At 47.4% G+C, this 18,686-nt stretch overlaps 1 protein-coding gene across 1 annotated transcript in view; it reads right to left on the minus strand.

Annotated features, from left to right (window-relative positions):
- The window catches only part of LOC148524853 (fatty-acid amide hydrolase 1-like), a 136,295-nt gene that overhangs the window by 101,233 nt on the left and 16,376 nt on the right, over positions 1–18,686 (minus strand). The window contains exons 4-6 of the mRNA XM_088471588.1: positions 6,570–6,713; positions 3,598–3,731; positions 2,055–2,261 (exon numbers count right to left, since the gene is read on the minus strand). Coding sequence (XP_088327714.1) covers positions 2,055–2,261; positions 3,598–3,731; positions 6,570–6,713 — 485 coding nt within the window. The remainder of the gene's footprint in view (positions 1–2,054; positions 2,262–3,597; positions 3,732–6,569; positions 6,714–18,686) is intronic.

Genomic DNA, 18,686 nt, shown 5'->3' on the forward strand with positions numbered 1-18,686 from the left:
GCATGAGCTCTGGGCGCCAAAATGGACAGAGGGCGCCATTCAGGTTTCCCGGGAATTCTTGGGGCGCTGCACAGTATGACGGCCGCCTGTTAGTTTTATCTCGGTTTCTTTGCTCTATATCCTAAATAAGTTACAGATTGGAGATCCGTTTCTACATTTTATGCTCCCTCAAGCTGCCCAGATTGTCTCCCCTCCGGCCCCCCCTCCTCGGTGATCATCTTCTGTCACCTCTCCTTTACTGTCAGATTAATTACATTCACTTCTCACCTCTTTAATTCCCTCCCCTATCTACCATGGGATCGGCTCTTTGCCCCTCCCCTCTCCGTTCTTATTGGCTTCTGTCACCACCCCTCTCCTTTTCTTATTGGCAGGTATGAGTTTTAAAAAAAACTCACTGCTTTGCTATGTAAAGTAATGAGGTGTTCCTAGGCATGACCACAAAATGTTATTTAAAAGATCTTTTAAAAGATACTGGGCTCTATTTATTAACATTATTTTTACTAAAATAAAGTGAAAAAGGGTGTTTTCACACCCTTTTCACATTATTTTAGTTTCACCTGAATTTATTACAGGGCAATTGGAGTAGAATTAGTAAAATTCTACTCCAACCCCCAGTATCACTTATTTTTAGTAAAGCAGATCGCATTTCCCATAATTGTAATGGGAAATGTGATCTGTGTGAAAGTTACTAAAAATAAATTGTAAAAAAATACCGGGGGAAGCCCTGTGATAATAACGCCACCTGGAGGTGGCGTTATCCAGGGTCTCCCCCGGTTACCGGGCTCCCACTCTGCTCTAACAGGGAGAGTAGAGGCGGGAGCCGGTACCAGTATTCAGCTATGTGGTCTAAATAGACAGCAAGCTGATTGCTGTAAAAAAAAGAAAAAAAAATATTAAACATTTTTTTTTTTACTTACCTGAATCCAGGGACCGGTGATCGGGCCTCCGGTGATGGCTCCTCTCCGGTCAGCTGGTCTCCCACAGTGCACTGGGGCCCGGTCATCAGGTGATCGGGCCCCAGTGCAGTATGGGAGATCACCTGATCCGGACGCCCGGAGAAGACCACCGGAGGCCAGGAGGATGCAGGTAAGTGTAATGAAGGGAGGGGGGGTCGCGGGGGGGGGGGGGTCGTGGGGGTCCACGATCGCGGGGGACGGGGCTTAGCGCCGGGGGGCGGGGCTTAGCGTCGGTGGGGGGGTAGTAGCGGTGGTCGGTCGGCGCATGCGCGGGCTCTTAGTCGCGGTATTTTTTCCGAAAATACCGCGACTAGAGTGCGGATGGGATCCGCAGGGACAGAGCTTTATCGCAAGCTCTGTCCCTGCAAGGGATTTATAGTAAATCCCTGTGATATTGCCTGAATTCGCAATGCGAATTCACTCGGTAATATCACACTACAATCCGCATTCAATATGCGGATTGTAGTAAATAGAGCCCACTGTATTAGGAGACCTGGAATAATAGTGGTAGACAGAACATGGTTAGTTGTACTCACATTAATATAGGTGCAATGTATATTTGTGAAGTAGGAGCATAGCTGAGAATGGAGCTTCCCATAGGTGATCAGAATATATAATACTATCTCCTCTATTGACTAATAACAATGATGCAAATGAGATAAAAGCTAGATTCTAGGTGCTATACATAAATAAAGCAGTGCCAAAGCAGCTACCCCTTAATGTCAGACAGTGCATTACCGAAGCATTCTATTCCCCCAATGGGACCTCAACACCCAATGTGATACTGCCACTGTTTGCTGTTTTTATATTCACTTCAGTATTCCCCCGCAGGCTGGCCATACCCCACTGGCACAGTTGAGTACAGGGAGGGGGCGCTACGACATGCACTTTCTCTGGGCGTCATGGTTCCACGCTGCTCCTCTGATACTAGGTACCCTGTTCCCGGCGTCTAGTCCTCCTTTGCTAGGTCTGTTCCTTCACCCTAGCAATGGGAGTGGTTAGGGCTCACACATCGGCATACACTCCGTGTGCATTGTGGAGACGGGACAGACCGTAGGAAATTATTATAACAATATATACAGGAGGAATAGGGCTCACCTCTGTCTGCTTGAAGTTGGCTTAAATCCAGCAATTCCACAAACACTGGACGGGAGGCGAATGCTGCCAGCAAGGTCACTTCCAATACCAAGAATTGAACCTCCACCACCAATCAATGCCCCCTCCCCACCGGAAGATCCTGATACCCCCTTGGCTCTGTTATGGGGGTTTAGTGTGTGTCCGTATATTGGGTTACTGGTTTCACAGCTACAGTAGGAGAAAGCGGTAGAGAGTATTATGTAATAGTACATAGCATTGGAATAAATTCCTAATACAGAAAATGTAGATAATGGATGTGTGATTAGAATATTCAGCAAAGGATGGAAATTATATATTATGTACATATAAGAGTTTCACATAACAAGAGTAGATTTTACAGTCCAGTGTTCTCCATGTGCAGACTGTTGGTAAAGAGTTGTGTATGCATTACCTTACCCATGATCCTCTGCCAGTAGTGGATGGACATGTGTAAATCCTGTTCAAATCCCCTTTAACCGGGTATACACTAGATGATATTGTGGATCGGACTATATATCGTCCACATCGGGCAGTGTGCATCCACTATGTCACTGACGATGCTGGCTCCTGGGCATCGGCAGCGTAGTCACCCATCGGACCTGCATGCAGGTCCAACAGGCAATATCGTCAACTGGGGGCCATGCTGCTGAATGGCCCCCGAAGTCACTCCCGGCATACTCACTTGCCGATGTCAGAACTGCCACCTGGATCCGCCTTACTTGACATCGGCTGGGTACTCATCGTTAAGTGTGTAGCCAGCATAAGACTGTGCACTGCTTAGTGGACTGTGCCCCATAGTAAGGGTGACTGTTAGCTGCACTCCAGGGCAAGAAACAATAAATGATCTTTCCAATCCCATGGGATCTATGTGTGAAGAGTGTGAGATAATAGAAGTGCAATGAATTGAGTTTAAGTAGTTTAAAATCCAACCCCAACCAAACTACTAAGAAGTCTATATCAGTATGATCAGTGCCTCAATGGAGTTCAAGCCCAACAGGATAGTTCTGACCTTGTCTGACTGGATGGACGAGGAGATGAGGACTAATAGTACAGATACAGGACCCGAATATAAGTCACACTCAGGTCCAAATGCGACCACATTCAGAATATTGACTGTGTATGGGCAGTCAGCTACATATCACGAGAATCAGGCTTACAGAGAGAGAGCAGCAGATACGAGATACAATAAGCAGAGTTTCAAGTGGGAGATGAGCTGAGCTAGACACATGTGGAACTACAGCAGTGTTTCCCATCCTCAGTCCTCAGAGTTCCCTAACAGTACGTTGTACAGACTAGAAGATCTGGAAAACATGCACTGTTGATGGTCCCCGAAGACTGAAGTTGGGAAACTTGAACTATAAAGATACTGGGGCTGATGTAGATTTGGACACATTTTGTGCAGTTTGCATGGGATGAGTCTGAGCCACGTGGAACACTGAATAGGCAGCTAGGTACACTGCCATCGAGCACCCAGATCACATAGACCTGGGGATAGGAACTACCAGCAGAAACTTCTTGAATTTACCATAAAAGAGTCTGAGGAACATTTGTCTTGGCAAACACAATGGCTCCTTGTTTCTTAAAAACCTTTACCAGGACGCTGTCCTCTTCCTCCACATCATCGAGGTACTGCACAAGGCCGCAAGTGGAAGGATGGCCCTGAAAATCCAACAAAGGTGCTGTTAAAAGGGCGTCCGTGATTCACAGGTGAATCAGTTTGAGCCTTTTATTAAAGGTTCTATTCATTATCACTTATTTCTACAAAAGCAGGTGAAAATTGACATTTTCACCTGCTTTTGTAGAAAATAAGTTTTCAGGCCATCCATCAAAAAGGTAATGCAGGAGACATCACAGATATGTCCTGCTTACCCTCCTCTCGGGGAATGGCCCGCTGTCCCCATACACTAGTATCACATCTATCTGCTACTTACCTTCCTTCCTCTCGCGGAATGGCCCACTGTCCCCATATATTAGTATCACAGATATGTCCTGCTTACCCTCCTCTCGGGGAATGGCCCGCTGTCCCCATACACTAGTATCACATCTATCTGCTACTTACCTTCCTTCCTCTCGCGGAATGGCCCACTGTCCCCATATATTAGAATCACAGATATCTCCTGCTTACCCTCCTCTTGGGGAATGGCCCTCTGTCCCCATACACTAGTATCACATCTATCTCCTACTTACCTTCCTTCCTTCCTCTCGCAGAATGGCCCTCTGTCCCCATATACTAGTATCACAGATATCTCCTGCTTACCCTCCTCGCGGGGAATGGCCCGCTGTCCCCATACACTAGTATCACATCCTCCCGGGGAATGGTCCGCTGTCCTCATACACTAGTATCACATCTATCTCCTACTTACCTTCCTTCCTTCCTCTCATGGAATGGGCCGCTTTCCCCATATACTAGTATCACAGATATCTCCTGCTTATCCTCCTCTCAGGGAATGGCCCGCTGTCCCTATATACTAGTATCACAGATATCTCCTGCTTACCTTCCTCTCAGGGAATGGCCCGCTGTCCCCATACACTAGTATCACAGAAATCTCCTACTTACCTTCCTCTCAGGGAATGGCCCGCTGTCCCCATACACTAGTATGAGGAGACAAATTCATTGAGCGCCGGAAATACTATATTTTTGGAGCTTGCCTGCGGGAGCATTCACCATCTTCAGATGATATTTGCTCCTGCTCGCAGCGCACACCTCGCTCCTCCATATTGGAAGGAGTTCCGGGTTGCAAAGAGGGATCCGAAACCCCTGTTTGGCTGCTTCCGCCAGACGCCAGGGCTTTTGTGCGCAAGTGTGAACTCTAGTTCACGTAGGCGCACTAGTTTCACTGCTCCTAAAGACTCGGAGAGACAGGAGATTTTTGGATCAGCTGTCTCCTCATCGGAGCAATGATGATTTGCTTCGGCACTTGCTGCAAGTTGGATTGTTATATATTGGGTTATCTGATGGTATAGTAGTGAGTGTGTACCAAATTATAATTTACAATTTTTACATTATTTAAGCACTAAGCCGCTGTCACATTGCGTGGTCTAAAATAAATGCAAATATTCTCCTGTATTCAAACCAAACCACCCCTATCCGTCTGTTGGTGACAGCAGTCGTCATCACTATCAACACGCATTAACACCAGCCCGATACCTGCACGTTCATTTGTGAATAGCCCACAATACAGCCTACATGCCCCCAGCCCCCTCCTCCCCCTGGGACACTCAGATGAGTGGTAGTGCAGTGCAGATGAGAATAGTCAGTAGCATGGGAGGGGGAGGAGGTGACAAAGTGGGAGGAGCACAAAAGCAGGGTTCCAGTCAATAGATAGATATCATTCTAACCTGCTACATGCTCCTTCCTCCCCGTCTACCCCATCTGTGTCACCCCTGTTTGTCTTCTCCCTTTTAGAGTGTAAGCTCTAACGAGCAGGGCCCTCTACCCTCTTCTCCTTACTTTAGTTTCATCTACTTCTTACTCACCACAAGGGCACCTAACACTTGGTTACTTATGCTCTGTTGCTGAGCTGTAACTAGACTTTTTGGTGCCCTGTGCCAAAAAGAGCATTGGCGCCCCCCTCATTTTTCAAATAATGCACCCAAAAAAGGGCCATGGCTTCATGGGGAAGGGCCAGGGATGAGATAGGAGAGGCCAGGAGATGCTGGGGATGAAATAAGAGGAAGAATGATAATAAACAGAAATTTGACAGGCCCAAACAGCGCCCCCTGACCTGTGGTGCTTGTGCGATGGCACCGGCCACACTACCCTAGCTACGGCCCTGCTCTGTTGCTTATCTGGGTGTTATGGTCGCTAATGTAGCAATATATATATTATCCATGTCCTGGTCCTGTATTGTATTGTTCTGTAAGTCGCTTGTCTACAATTTGTTTATGTACTTGGTAAGGCGCTGCGGAACATTTTTGGCACCATATAAATAAATGATAATAATAATAATAATAGCTATGAAAAAGGTTGACAATGTTAGACAGGCAATAGGTTGACAAGGACAAAAGGTCGACACAGAAAAGGTTGACATTGATAAAGGTTGACAAGGTCAAGATGTTGACACTAATATGGTCGGCACTTTTTTTATTTTAAGGTTAGACACTTTCCGGATGGTTAGGGATAGGCACTTGAAGGGACCGTTCGGGTTACGCACTTACCTCGACGGTTATGGTTAGGCACCATGAGGGAGAGTTAGGTACCAAGAGGAGGGTTGCGGATAGGGTTTAGAAAATAAATGTCTACTATTTTTGTGTTAACCATTTGACCCTGTTGACATTTTGAACCTGTCGACCTGTGTTGACCTTTTCTCCCTGTCAACCTATTGTCTGTCTAACATCTGTTGTCTATCTTATTCTTGACTATCTTTTATACCAAGCCCAGGTGGCAGTCAGAGGAAGAGCAGAGAAGGTGAGAGGGAGTGTGTTCTGAGATGGGGTCGGAGATGTAGCAGCGGGAGGAGTGATGCCCTGTGACATAATATATAATATAATAGTTACCTGATAACCGACATGTTCCTTTATAGAGATGGGGATTCCGTACAGTGGACCCTTTTCCTCTTTCTCTAGAAGTCCTTTGAGCTGGGCCTCTATGTCCGGCATAAATAGGGTCACGCAGTTCAGATTGTCATTTACTTCCAGCGCCTGTGTGAGAAGATATTAATCAGAGTCTAATGCGATCACTTTACTTATACATATCACAGGGACGGGATCCTATCGGAGCCCCCAGTCCCTGTCTGTGAAGATTGATACTTCTGGATGGTACTTCATTCTTATTGGCGCGAATAACGGAGATAAGAAATTATAATTATTGGGTCATAAGCCCAATAATGAATAAATGGGCCCCTTAATGAAGCAAAGAATGCTCATGTATCATTCCTTCCCTTGTCTGCATAGTTACAGGTATTAGGCAGGCTTATGCTGTGTCCATGCAATAGATCAGTGCTGAATCCAATGCAACAAATGTATCTATAACTGTATTAGTGCATCATACGGATCCCAAAAATGGAGACTAAAAGCAATTGAAGGGACCTCCTCTCTGGTCCATATAGTCACTTGGAGGTGGTGGGGAGGGGGGGGGGGAGGGGCAGTCCTTCAGAGACTATTCCATTCCTATTAGGTGAGTTCTGGGGAATGGATGAACAGAGATGTAGTTACCTTGCCTGCTGTTTAAATCTCGGCGGAATATCGACAGCCGGCGCCCCAAACATAAGTATAGAGGGGCCTGGTTAGGTGTTAGCCGTGGGGGGAGGGTTAGGTTTAGGCACCACGGGGGGATAGGGTTATGCTCTGGGACACACACACACACACAAAATCTCAGCTAGCTTAATATAGTTGTAGGATACAGACAGCGGCATCCCGACAGACTCCTGACACGTGCAGCCAGAGCCGGCCCTAACCAGTTTGATGCCCTAGGCAAGATTTTGGGTGATGCCCCTAGCACCATCGCTAGTTCCGCCTCTGACCCAGCACCCCTCTCCAAGCACAGCACCTATCAACCAGCAGCACAGATCACAGCAGCAGTCAGCAACATCCATCACCCCATACCCATTGCAATCCTCATCCACAGACATTTTAGTGCCCTGTGCCAGCAAGAGCATTGGCGCCCCCACTCCCTTGTTTGTCTCAGGTTACTGGACTCCGCAAAGGTCCATTGTAGGAGGAGATGCTGTGGCTGGGCATGCCCAGCAGCCCTCCTCCAGTGGCAATTTTTTTTACTGCCCGCTGTCTCTGCTCCCCAGTCCCGCAACTGCCAGCTGTATGAGCTGCCGCCCAATCAGCTGAGCTGAGAGCTCCGATCGCGTTAGGACAGCAAGAGCAGAGGTGCGTCCACCTGTCCCAATCCCTTCATTTCCTGCTGTGAAGCTGAATTGGCCCTAGGCTTGGAATGCATGCCCCTAGGTATTTATTTAATTTGTCTATGCCTATGTCTATGCTCTGCGTGCAGCTAAGTACCCTAACCCACCGTTCCCGCAGCCTAACCCTCCCCTCCCACAGCCTAACCTTAACCCTCCCCTAGTACCTAAACCTAAACCTAGCCCTTTCCCTAACCCTAATACTCAGCATCGGGATGTCAGCGGTTAGGATTCTGGAACCGGGATTCCTACTGCTGTCTGGATTCCGGCGCCAGGATTCTGACCGCCAGCATGCCGACTGCCGTGACGCAGGCAACTTCCCATTCAATCTACTGTGAGTATCATTTCATTATTGTTGCTGATCAATACTATAACACAGGGTTGCCGACATTTAGCTCCCTCCTTCCGGGAGGGAGCTGTCAGGCTTCCACACGGAGGGCGTAATGCGGTAAAAGGGGGCGTGGTCCAGCAAATGATGCATCATTGTGGCCCCGCCCCCTCTTCACAATGCTGAGATTAATGGCATTGTGAAGCAGGGGGCGGGGCCACGAAGACACGATTCAGCGCGAATCTCGTCACTTCCCCCTCCCACCGCTGCCGAGGTTTATACAGACGGGTCGCTGGGGCCGATTAATGTGGACCAGTCTCACAAACTGCTATACCATGTTGAATTAATACTTTGCCTGCTTAAGCTGCACAGACTGTGCGCTAAACTGCAATCTCCATATATGCACTCTCCTGTCACAAACTCCTGATAATACTTATGGAATATTTATTACTTAAGCATACAGTATGTCTGCTTAATGTTAGGCCTGATTTACAAAGAAATGGGTTGTCAAAACTACCAGTCATCGGCGCCTTTGACTGATTTAAAACAGCTATAGTCTGGTTTAGCATTTATTTCTATTGCTATTGTGGGTTTCCAACTTAAAAATGTTCATCAAGCGAAACGCGCGTTTCTAATAGAGCAGGAATCTCACTACTGACATCACGAGTGATGTCAGTAGGGCCGCCCACAAATGGCAGGCGTTCCCTCAGGAACGCCTCCGTTTGTCTGGCCACCCCCCCTCCCCGCCTACAAAACGGGGCGCGCCGTCGATCAACATCGACAGCCGCCCCGTTTGTAGCGAGCCCCAGAATGCAGTGCGCAGTGCCCCACCATCGACCCACTTGCGAGCGCACAGCAACTATTTGTAAGAGAACATAAGCTAATAGCTTTGCATTAAGTGCTATAGAATACAATTATACTTAACTTGCTGAGATGATGCTCCTTTATAGGCAAAAGTTTGACTGCATACCATCTACCAGTGTAAAGGCTCGGTGAATAATTCATAAAAGGATTTCGGTACTATAGAAGTAGAACATTGGTGCACAAACCACAGACCATGGAAAGCGTACAGCCTGTGGCCTATGGCCACCACTGGAAGCCCGCCATCCTCTGTTCAGATCTACCCTGATTATATTAATGAGTAGGTCTGTCAGGCAGTCACTAGTTGGGCGCATCCCATCAGTAATTTGTCTGTAACAGGCAGTCTTTGCAGCAAATTAGATCAGTTGCCAGGTTGCAGAACTCAGTCTCACATTTGGCGATCTCACCAGACTGAGGGGTCTATTTACTAAGCAGTGTTAGGAGACAGAGTGAAAAGTGATAAGAAAGGGATAAGGTACCAGCCAATCAGCTCCCAACTGTCATTTTTCAAACACAGCCTGTGAGATGACAGTTGGGAGCTGATTGGCTGGTACCTTATCCCTTTCTTATCACTTTTCACTCTGTCTACTAACACTGCTTAGTAAATAGACCCCTAAGGCTCTGTTCCTGCACACGTGTGCATGGCATGCAGGATCATGGTAAAGAGCAGAGTACAACCCGGGACAGACACATCCCGATGGACAGTGCCAGGCTGCACCAACCTTTCTGGACAAACGTATATATTAGCTTTTCTAATACCGGTATAAAAGACAGTCTAGGACGCACATGTAACATAACATATAAAAGTAGTTTATATAAAGCTGTTTAATTGTTTTTAGGCTTAAGTTCATAGTGATCTGTGCAGTGATTCTCCCAAACTCACCTGCCTCAAGCAGGTCTATTGTCTGGTCGATATTTGGATGCTTCTCGGTCAAATTCAGAACCGACCGTTAGTAAATCTCCATCATCTATGTAAAGTTTTGATGGTCATTCCGATGTTCTAAACTGCTCTATAGTTAAATTTTTGGCCGATTTGGCATCGATTTTGACTTCAATAAATCTCTGATTTTCAAACTAGCTACCAAATTGCACAAAAATGCTAAATTGCCCTTTAGAAAATTTACCCCACACAGTAATTTGCTGACAAAAGCCATAAACAGTAACCACAAGCCACCCTCAAACTTTAATCTCAGTTATCTGAAAGACAACAATATAAACACCTCTGATAGACTTTGATAGTATGTACCACCTTGAATCATTACACACTAAAAAAACAAAGAAGAACTCCCAATCTCACCAAAACAAAGGTACAGTAGAAGCACTTAAAGAATTTCAGAACAATAGAGAAATAACCGTCAAACAAATGGAGCAGGGAGTTGTGATTGTGGATACACAGAGACAGTGGTGGGCTGGGCCGGGGGGCAGGGTGCCAGCTGCCCCCCGGGCCGGTACATATTGTGTGGCACTAGGGCCGCTGGCCGTAAGCTCCTTCCCGGAGTCAGCTGCTTCACTCACTCACCCTCCCCGTCACCGCACCACCTGATGAGGAAGCAGCTGAGACAGGAGCCAGCAGCAACCAATACATGCCCTGTGAGCCGAGAAGGTCTCACCCAGACGCGATCCATCTCCGCACTGCACCGACACTATGAGAGCCGCAAACCCCGGCCAATTAGCAGAGAAGATGGAGGCCGGGCTGTTTTTCTACAAACAACAGCCCAGGTTGAGATCCTGGAGACCTGGACTCCCGCTGCATCTCCTCCTGGACCGCAAGGTACAGTTAATAACTGGCTGCATGCAGTGACCCCTGGCTCCTCAGCTCTCATACTCCAAAGAGACCTGCTGCATAAGATCTTGCAATAAAGCTGTCAATCATTCACCTTGAACATGCAGCAGATTGACTGTAATGCATACAGATGAGCAAGCATCTAGTGGTTATGCAAATTTTGGTACCATAAAGAGCCCCAGAAGCATGTATTTGGTGACTGGCAGGGCTTTCTGGGACTTGTAGTTCTCCCGCAGTATGGGAAATGTAGTTAGCTGAAGCTTTGTCTTATTTCTAATCCTTCTTGAAAATAGACTTCCTGCACTCTACCAGACTGCCCTGAAGTGTGTTTGGTGTATCTGATGTTAAATGGCTGCACAGAGAGTGATTGGTGTTGCATTAAGTGAATTGTTTCCTTGGTCTGTGAGGAAATGGTTTCGATGACATGTCTCGGTAGTGCCATCATTTGAAGAGTAGCATGTGTTTTATAGTTGTCTGGCACCCATACACAAACCACCTCTGGCAGAATGCTGAATTTAGGGCCTAATTCAGCATGGATCGCAACTGCAACAGCATATGCAGATGGCTGATTGTTGCGTACTGCGCATACACGATAGCAGCATTGCACTCGCATTGCGATCACACAGACTACAGAAAGCCATCCTAGAGTGAGTGATGTCAGGTCAGCATTTGGGGGTGGTGACGGGGGAGGTGGTCAGAAAAACGCAGGCGTGCCTGCCCGTTTGAACACTTACATAGGCGTGCATAAATGAGCCATTGCGACAGCATACGCAGCTTGAATACTTACTGTATGTGACAAGACTTGCAATACCTGAGTAAGGTCAGACCTACTATAATTGTGCGTGAGGGGCCGATGTTAGCAGTGACAGCCGGGAAGGTTCCTCGACCTGCCTCCTGGCTGTCAGTGTCAGGCTGTGGCACAGTGCAGCTAGCATGAGAAGGGTCCCGGCATACTAACACAGTTTCCCCCCTCAAGCTCCCCCACCAGAACAGCTTCCCTTCCTTGGCTCTGCAATAGCCCCACCCCCAGTTCTCTTCACTTCCTCACTTCTCTTTCCTCCCTGCTTCTACTGGCACCACACAAAAGAAGGCTGACCCTACTGTAACTGCAGTGCACACCACAGAGGTCTCTCCCACTGTCACCTTCTCCCCTGCAGTCTCTCCCACTGTCCCCTTCTCCCCTGGAGTCTCTCCCAAGGACCCCTTTCTCTGCAATCCCTCTGGCTGTCCCCTTAACCCCTGTAGTATCTCTCACTATCCATTGTGCCCTGCAGTCTCTCCCACTGACCCCTTTCCCCTGCAGTCTCTCCCACTGTCCCCTTTCCCCTGCAGTCTCTCCCACGGTCCCCTTATCCCCTACACTGTAGTCTCATTCACTTTCCATCTCTCCCACTATTTCCTTTTCTCCTGCAGTCTCTCCCACTATTTCCTTTTCTGCTGCAGTCTCTCCCACTATTTCCTTTTCTCCTGCAGTCTCTCCCACTATTTCCTTTTCTCCTGCAGTCTCTCCCACTATTTCCTTTTCTCCTGCAGTCTCCTCCACTGTCACTTTTCCACGGCAGTCTTTTTTACTGTCTGAAAAGTTTGAGCTTCATCCCCCTCTCCATATAAGGTATGCCCATACTCCCTCCCCATCTGCACCTCTTCCCCCTTTCCATCTGCACCTCTTCCCCCTCCCCATCTGTGCCTATGTCCCCTCCCAGCATGTTTGCCTCTGCCCTATTACCGCATGGCTGGTGGCTGCAATCAGGTGGCTGGACAGAGGACCAATTGCATTTGCGCCATAAAACTGAACCTAAGGATGACAGGTAATCACAACTGTCTGTTACTAACGGGCTTATTTATCACAATCTGCAATTTAAATGTGGATGTGATAAATATTTTACGCCCAAATTTGCAATGTGTAAATTAATAATTTGATGCAAATTTACTAAAATCCTCTTGCCAGGAGACGGGCTCCGATAAGAGCCTGCCCTGGGGAAGAGCTACGCTATCACAGCTGTCACACTGCTTTCTGGTTCGGGTCCTCGGTGTACACTGCTCTCAGGGGCCAACAGAGAAGAATTCGGAGCACCCCTCTCCGGAAGAATTTTCAAAATACTAGCCCATAGGCTACTATTGGGTAACGCCATCTGGAGATGGCGTAACCCTGTTGGGGCCAAGCTCCACAATGTGCTGGTAGAAAAGCCAGGGCCACTTACTTGTGTTTGCCCCCCAGGCTAAAAGTTGCCAGCCAGCCCTTGCACTAGAGGAGCCCTAACGTCAGATTCTCTCGCGAGAATCTGACATCAGGGAGCTGCGGCTCGGCCTCGAACGGGGATCCGAGTCAGGCGGGGAACACCCGAACATCGTTCGGGTGGACTCGGATCCCCAATGTTCGGAGTGGTTCGGATTCCACAGAATCCAAACCGCTCATCTCTAAGCCAAAGTATGCAAATCCCGCGATCACACACCAAGGCATTAGCACGCCCACTATGTCTTGGTGTGCGATCGCGGTGTGTATTTAGATGCCCACCAGCCTGACTCTCCAGGAAGTGTATGCAACAATTGGTAACATCGAGTAACATCGGACCCATACGCAGCACTTGTGGCAGACCATACCCAACCGCCAACACTGCGAGTGCTTCCGTGTGTAATTCAGCCATGTGACATGTACTATGACACTGCGTCTTAATTATGCACGCCTCTGAAATGGCGTTAAGACGCTCAGACACGCCTGCGTTCACACCACCACTCCCCCATTTCCATCGACCAACCCCTGTCACCACCCACAAACGGCTCGTCCTGTCACTCAAGCTAGCGAGGCATCTGTATACAAGGGGCGATTGCTTTGCGATCGCATGGACTGGTTCACACATTGCAATGCATACACATGCGCACATTGCAAACATCGGCAGGCTATGTGCGAACACAGCCTAGTGAACGGGTCTCAATCGGGCCCTCAGTATCATAGCAAGGCACTATTGCACCCTTTGACCCCCCCAATTATGATGTCACAGAGGAGGAGGATGAGACCAGGAAGCTGAGTGATGGTGCATATGAGGTGGCTCTCCAGGCTGCAGGTTACTATTCCAGCCAATCAGCTGCAGCTATTCCACATTACACACTCAAGGCACTGAAATTGCATTGGAATTCTTGAGAGAACCTCACACTGTAGAATAAGGCACAAGGCTCAGGAAGTTACCAGCAGTGTATGGTCTCATTCCCTCATCACACAAAATAATTTTCCTTATACACTCTAGGACAGTGATTCCTAACTTTGGTCATCAAGGCACACTAATACCCCTTTTACACCGGAGCTAAAACACGGGTTTTTGAAGGGTTAACCCGGGCAGCTCCCTGGTGTAAAAGGGGAGAGAGTTGGATCGCCGGGTCGAGTGACCCGGCAATCCAACTCAGGTTACTAGCAGGGTTTAACACGGGCCTAGCCCGTGAAACCCTGCTATGAGAACAGCGCACTCCGGGTCACGTTGATCTGGCGTGCGCTGCTAGCCGGCCGATTGGTCCGGCTTCAGTGGCGCTTGGAGATGACGTCTGCAGTGTGAGCGGCGCAGACTCGGGAATATCCCGAGTCGGCGCCGGCAAAATTCCGGGTCTGATCCGGATAGGAACTTTGTTCCAACTCCGGGTCAGACCCGGAATTTAGGTGGAAAAGGGGTATTACAGTCATGGTTTTACTGATATCCATTCTTAAGCACAGATGGTTAAATCAAAATAACTAAGGTACTAATTAAGTTACCTGTGAACAACTATGGCTATCCTTAAAACCTGGACTGTTAGTGTGCCTTGAGTATCATGGTTGGGAACCCCTGCTCTAGGACAACAAGATTTGCTAAACCTATTTACTGAAAGGAACAGTATAAGAACCAAATGTACGGTATCAGTGTTATATCATTCCTTAATATCTATTTCCCATTCTAAATGACAAATGGGCATGTCAGCTTTTCCTATGTTTTAGGAAACCTGCGTAAAACCAGATGAGCAATATTCACACACTGGGCGGGATGAATGAAGCATCGCAGGCGGAATGCATCCTGCCGCCCTTCGCATGCATGCCGGCATTCATAACCCCGGTATGCATGATGACCACCACAAAGGACCGCTCTCTTGGTAAGAGCGGCTCTTTGTGATGGAGAGACTTTCGGGTCTATGATCCCTCACACCCCTGTGAAACATAACCACGCCCCTTTTGCGAGCGCTCACGTGCCTACAGTGTGCGCACAGGGGGAACTGCCGGGGCTGATCTACAACCCCAGTTCGTCCCTGTAGAAGACTCTTACCCTCGCCGGTCACCACAAAGCAGGCATGGAGACTGGGCGGAGTTTAAAGATCCTGCAGGGACTTATGGGAAAATTTCCCTCTGTCCCTGCAGTTTTCGGGAAATGTAAGGATTTTCTTTGTATGACGCCATTCTGAGATGACGTTATATAAAGTAAATATTTTTCAAGCAATTTAACGCTTTTTGTTTTGCTGAATAGCAAAAAGCATTGAAGCACTGTAGAGATCATTGGCTGATCCCTACAGTGCGGTACTCTGCGAGATGGGAATTAATGGAGAAGATAATTGTGTTATCTTCTCCATTATCCCATTGCTGAATAGTGGATTTAGATAAAAAATGCGGAAATGATAGTTTCTGAATTTTTTCTGAAAAAAAATCATTGCTGAATAGACCCCTTAGTAAAAAAAGAAAGATTAATGCCCTATTGACAATTGACACTAGTACATTAACTTAAATGCATATATTAAACTGGTCAGCCTTTTTATTAATTATCAATCAATCAATAACTTAACTATGGTGATGGCCGAAAGAAACAGCAGCCATCAGAGGTCAGCAACTACCAAATCAGATGACTAGAAAAACTTGCAGGGCCACTTGCCCACTCAGAAAGTCCATAGGTCACATGAGACTCCCCTATACCTTCCAACGCACGGTTAGCCAACCAAGGCTGCTGACCCCAACAGCGACAATCAGCCAAAAGGTATATCAAAGGGGAGTGACCTATTAATCAGCCCACTGACCTCCCGGCTGCAGTTCTTTCCCGCCCAACGCCAAAGAAAAAAAGCGACATCAAAAATAGGCAAAGAAAAATTAAAATAAAGAATTGGGAGAGAGGGGAAAAAGCTGAAAAGAGGTCGTCTCATATCTGCAGCTGCCCTAAGTAAACTGTAGCTCCTCCCACACCACGCCTTAATAACTCTACCATTGGCTACACACTGAGAAAGATTAACTCTCTACTATCTATACAGCTATGATGTACCACTGTCCTACAGCTTAGGGGTTTCAAACAGTGGCGTAAGTTCATCCCAGACGCCCGGAGCCAAGTTACAATTTGGCCACCCCTCCTAAAAAAGGGAAAATAAATATGGTATCTATCTATTTATCTATCTATCTATCATATAGTATATACAGCCACGCACCACAGTACGCTATGGCACATCCGGGATCGCGTGTCCATTAAGTTCTATGGAGACGCACTTGCACGTCCGCGGGAGTACGTCTCCATAGGATTGAATGGGGATGCTATTGCACGTCCCGGATTGCGTGAGGGTGTCTCCCGCCATGCATGGCGTAAGATGCTGCAATACGAACACCAAACCAGCTGGACAGATAAGATAGTGACCTGTATAGTGCAATTAGTATGAGGCTCAGAGTCCTCCTGATGGAGGTGAAAGCCACCTGATACCACTGATGGAGGGGAAAACCACGGACTGAGTTTGAGTCAAGATATTGTAAGACCGCCACTGTGGTGGGACTACAAATCACAAAATTCCCAGTCTACTGCCGCCTACTTCACATTCCGGGAAGATTGCTTTACCAAAGATCTGCCCCCATATTCAGTCGCTGGTGCCCCAGGCCCCCGCCTCCCATGCCCAGGCTTGGACTGGCCCAGCGGGGAGCCAGGTAATTCCCCGGTGGGCCCGACTGCTCCGAGGCCACGTCCCTTTCAGCGAGGAGGCGGGGCTTAGCGGGCCTCGATCGCGGCAGCGGGGAAGGAGGGGGAGGCCGGGTGATGCTGCACAGCATGTGTCCTGGACACTGTGTCAGAAGCGCAGCGGAGGTAAAATAATAGGCTGTATACATTGCTGCTTGTGTGTTTTAGTCCAATCAGCAGCAGAGATTAAAAACAGGCATGCCTGTCAACCATTTAGCACAGTAGGGGGAGTGGCCTCAGCACAGGATGTTGTGGGACAGTTCTCTTCTGAGATCTGGCAGACCTGGTAGGCGGAGACAGACACAGTTCATGTTGAGAAAGAAAGTATTTGTATGCAGAGTCCTAGCAACAGTGAAATTGCCCAATAACCTGTTAGGATTGATGTATCTATTTTGTGCCACACAATGCAAGCAGCTAATAATCGTTTGTTGTAGCTAATAACACTGTTAATTGGCTCGTAATTGATTCAGCTGAGTTTGCATTAGCAAATAATAAGAATAAATACATTTCATGGGGATGGTTTATTCTATATGGTTTTTGTTAATTTTTGTGGGCGTCACAACGACTGACTCGATCGCTAGCTACTATCAGAGGAGGTGTATTGTTCACGTATGGGCGTCACTTTGGTTGCGACCGACCGGCTGTGCGATTGCTTCCTTTTTCAGTTTCTCGGTCGTTAGGCGTACGACTGAGCGGCCGCTTATGACCGCCTCTGAATGAGGTCCTATGTCTCTTCTACCCATGACATATGTGATTTCAGTCACATTTGCATGCATGTACTGTATGTTTTCTTAGAGATGTAAGCGATCAGGGTTGCATGTAGAAACTCCTTGCATCTACTGTCCTTTTGTGTTTTTAACCATTACAGAAAATGTAAGGCACATCAACTTCTATAAAAAAAAATTCTTTAAAAGTTACGTTTTGCTTTTCTTTTCTCTAAGAATGCGGACTCGACTCCACACCCAACCCCTTTTTTTAATATTATAGAACTATCACATTACATTTAAAGCCTTAAACCTTTTAACCACATAAGGCTTTTTTTTCTGGTTAAGTGTTACATTACCGTCCTGTTGCACCACCTAGTGGTCGTTTTAGAGACCACATTGCAAAGACCTGTTCTGTGCGTTGCATTGGCTAAAATCATTTTCTCTTGTTATTCCAAATATGTGAATCTGTCCTTCTAACCATATGTGCTTTGATGAAATTCACTCTCTGCTGTGTTGACCCTTCCACCTTTGTCCATATTCTTTAACTAGCAAAATCCTCCTAATCAACTGAGTGTCTCTGAGAGTTCCAACTGATCACAAGGGATCAACACCAGCACAGCTATTAGTATCCTCGGTACTTCCCCTTTCATGCCCTTAAAGACAAGTCAATACTCAGTCTGAAAGCAGTGGAACGGGACCAAGTACTCTTCGCAAAGCTTGAAATCTCACTGGATCCCATGACACTTCCACCAAACAGTTCTTCTAAACACAGCATCCAAAGCCACCAAATCCCAAATGGTCTAGAGTGTGATGTCATCATGATCCAGCTGCCCCATGGGCATCAATTCTTTAACTCCAAGAAATCGTGGGTCAGTTGATGCAATGATATTTAACCCACCGACTGTCATGACTTATGTTGAGTTGATTTACAGAGGATATTTTTGTATTGTCTCATTTTTGGTCTTCTCACAGTACACCAGTCCCAGTTCCATTGCCCCACCCTGTCATTCTGTGTGTGGGATACTGTCACGTGTAGAACCGGACCAACCCAAACATAATGATTCCAAGTAGGATCCAAGTCAGGCTCAGGTTCCGAGTCTCCATGCAGAGAGGGCTGGCTGGTTGAGTGTGCTGTACTGTCCCAGGGCCG

The sequence above is a fragment of the Taudactylus pleione genome, unplaced genomic scaffold (assembly GCF_031769625.1).
Source record: "Taudactylus pleione unplaced genomic scaffold, aTauple2 ptg000115l, whole genome shotgun sequence".
Taxonomy (NCBI): domain Eukaryota; kingdom Metazoa; phylum Chordata; class Amphibia; order Anura; family Myobatrachidae; genus Taudactylus; species Taudactylus pleione.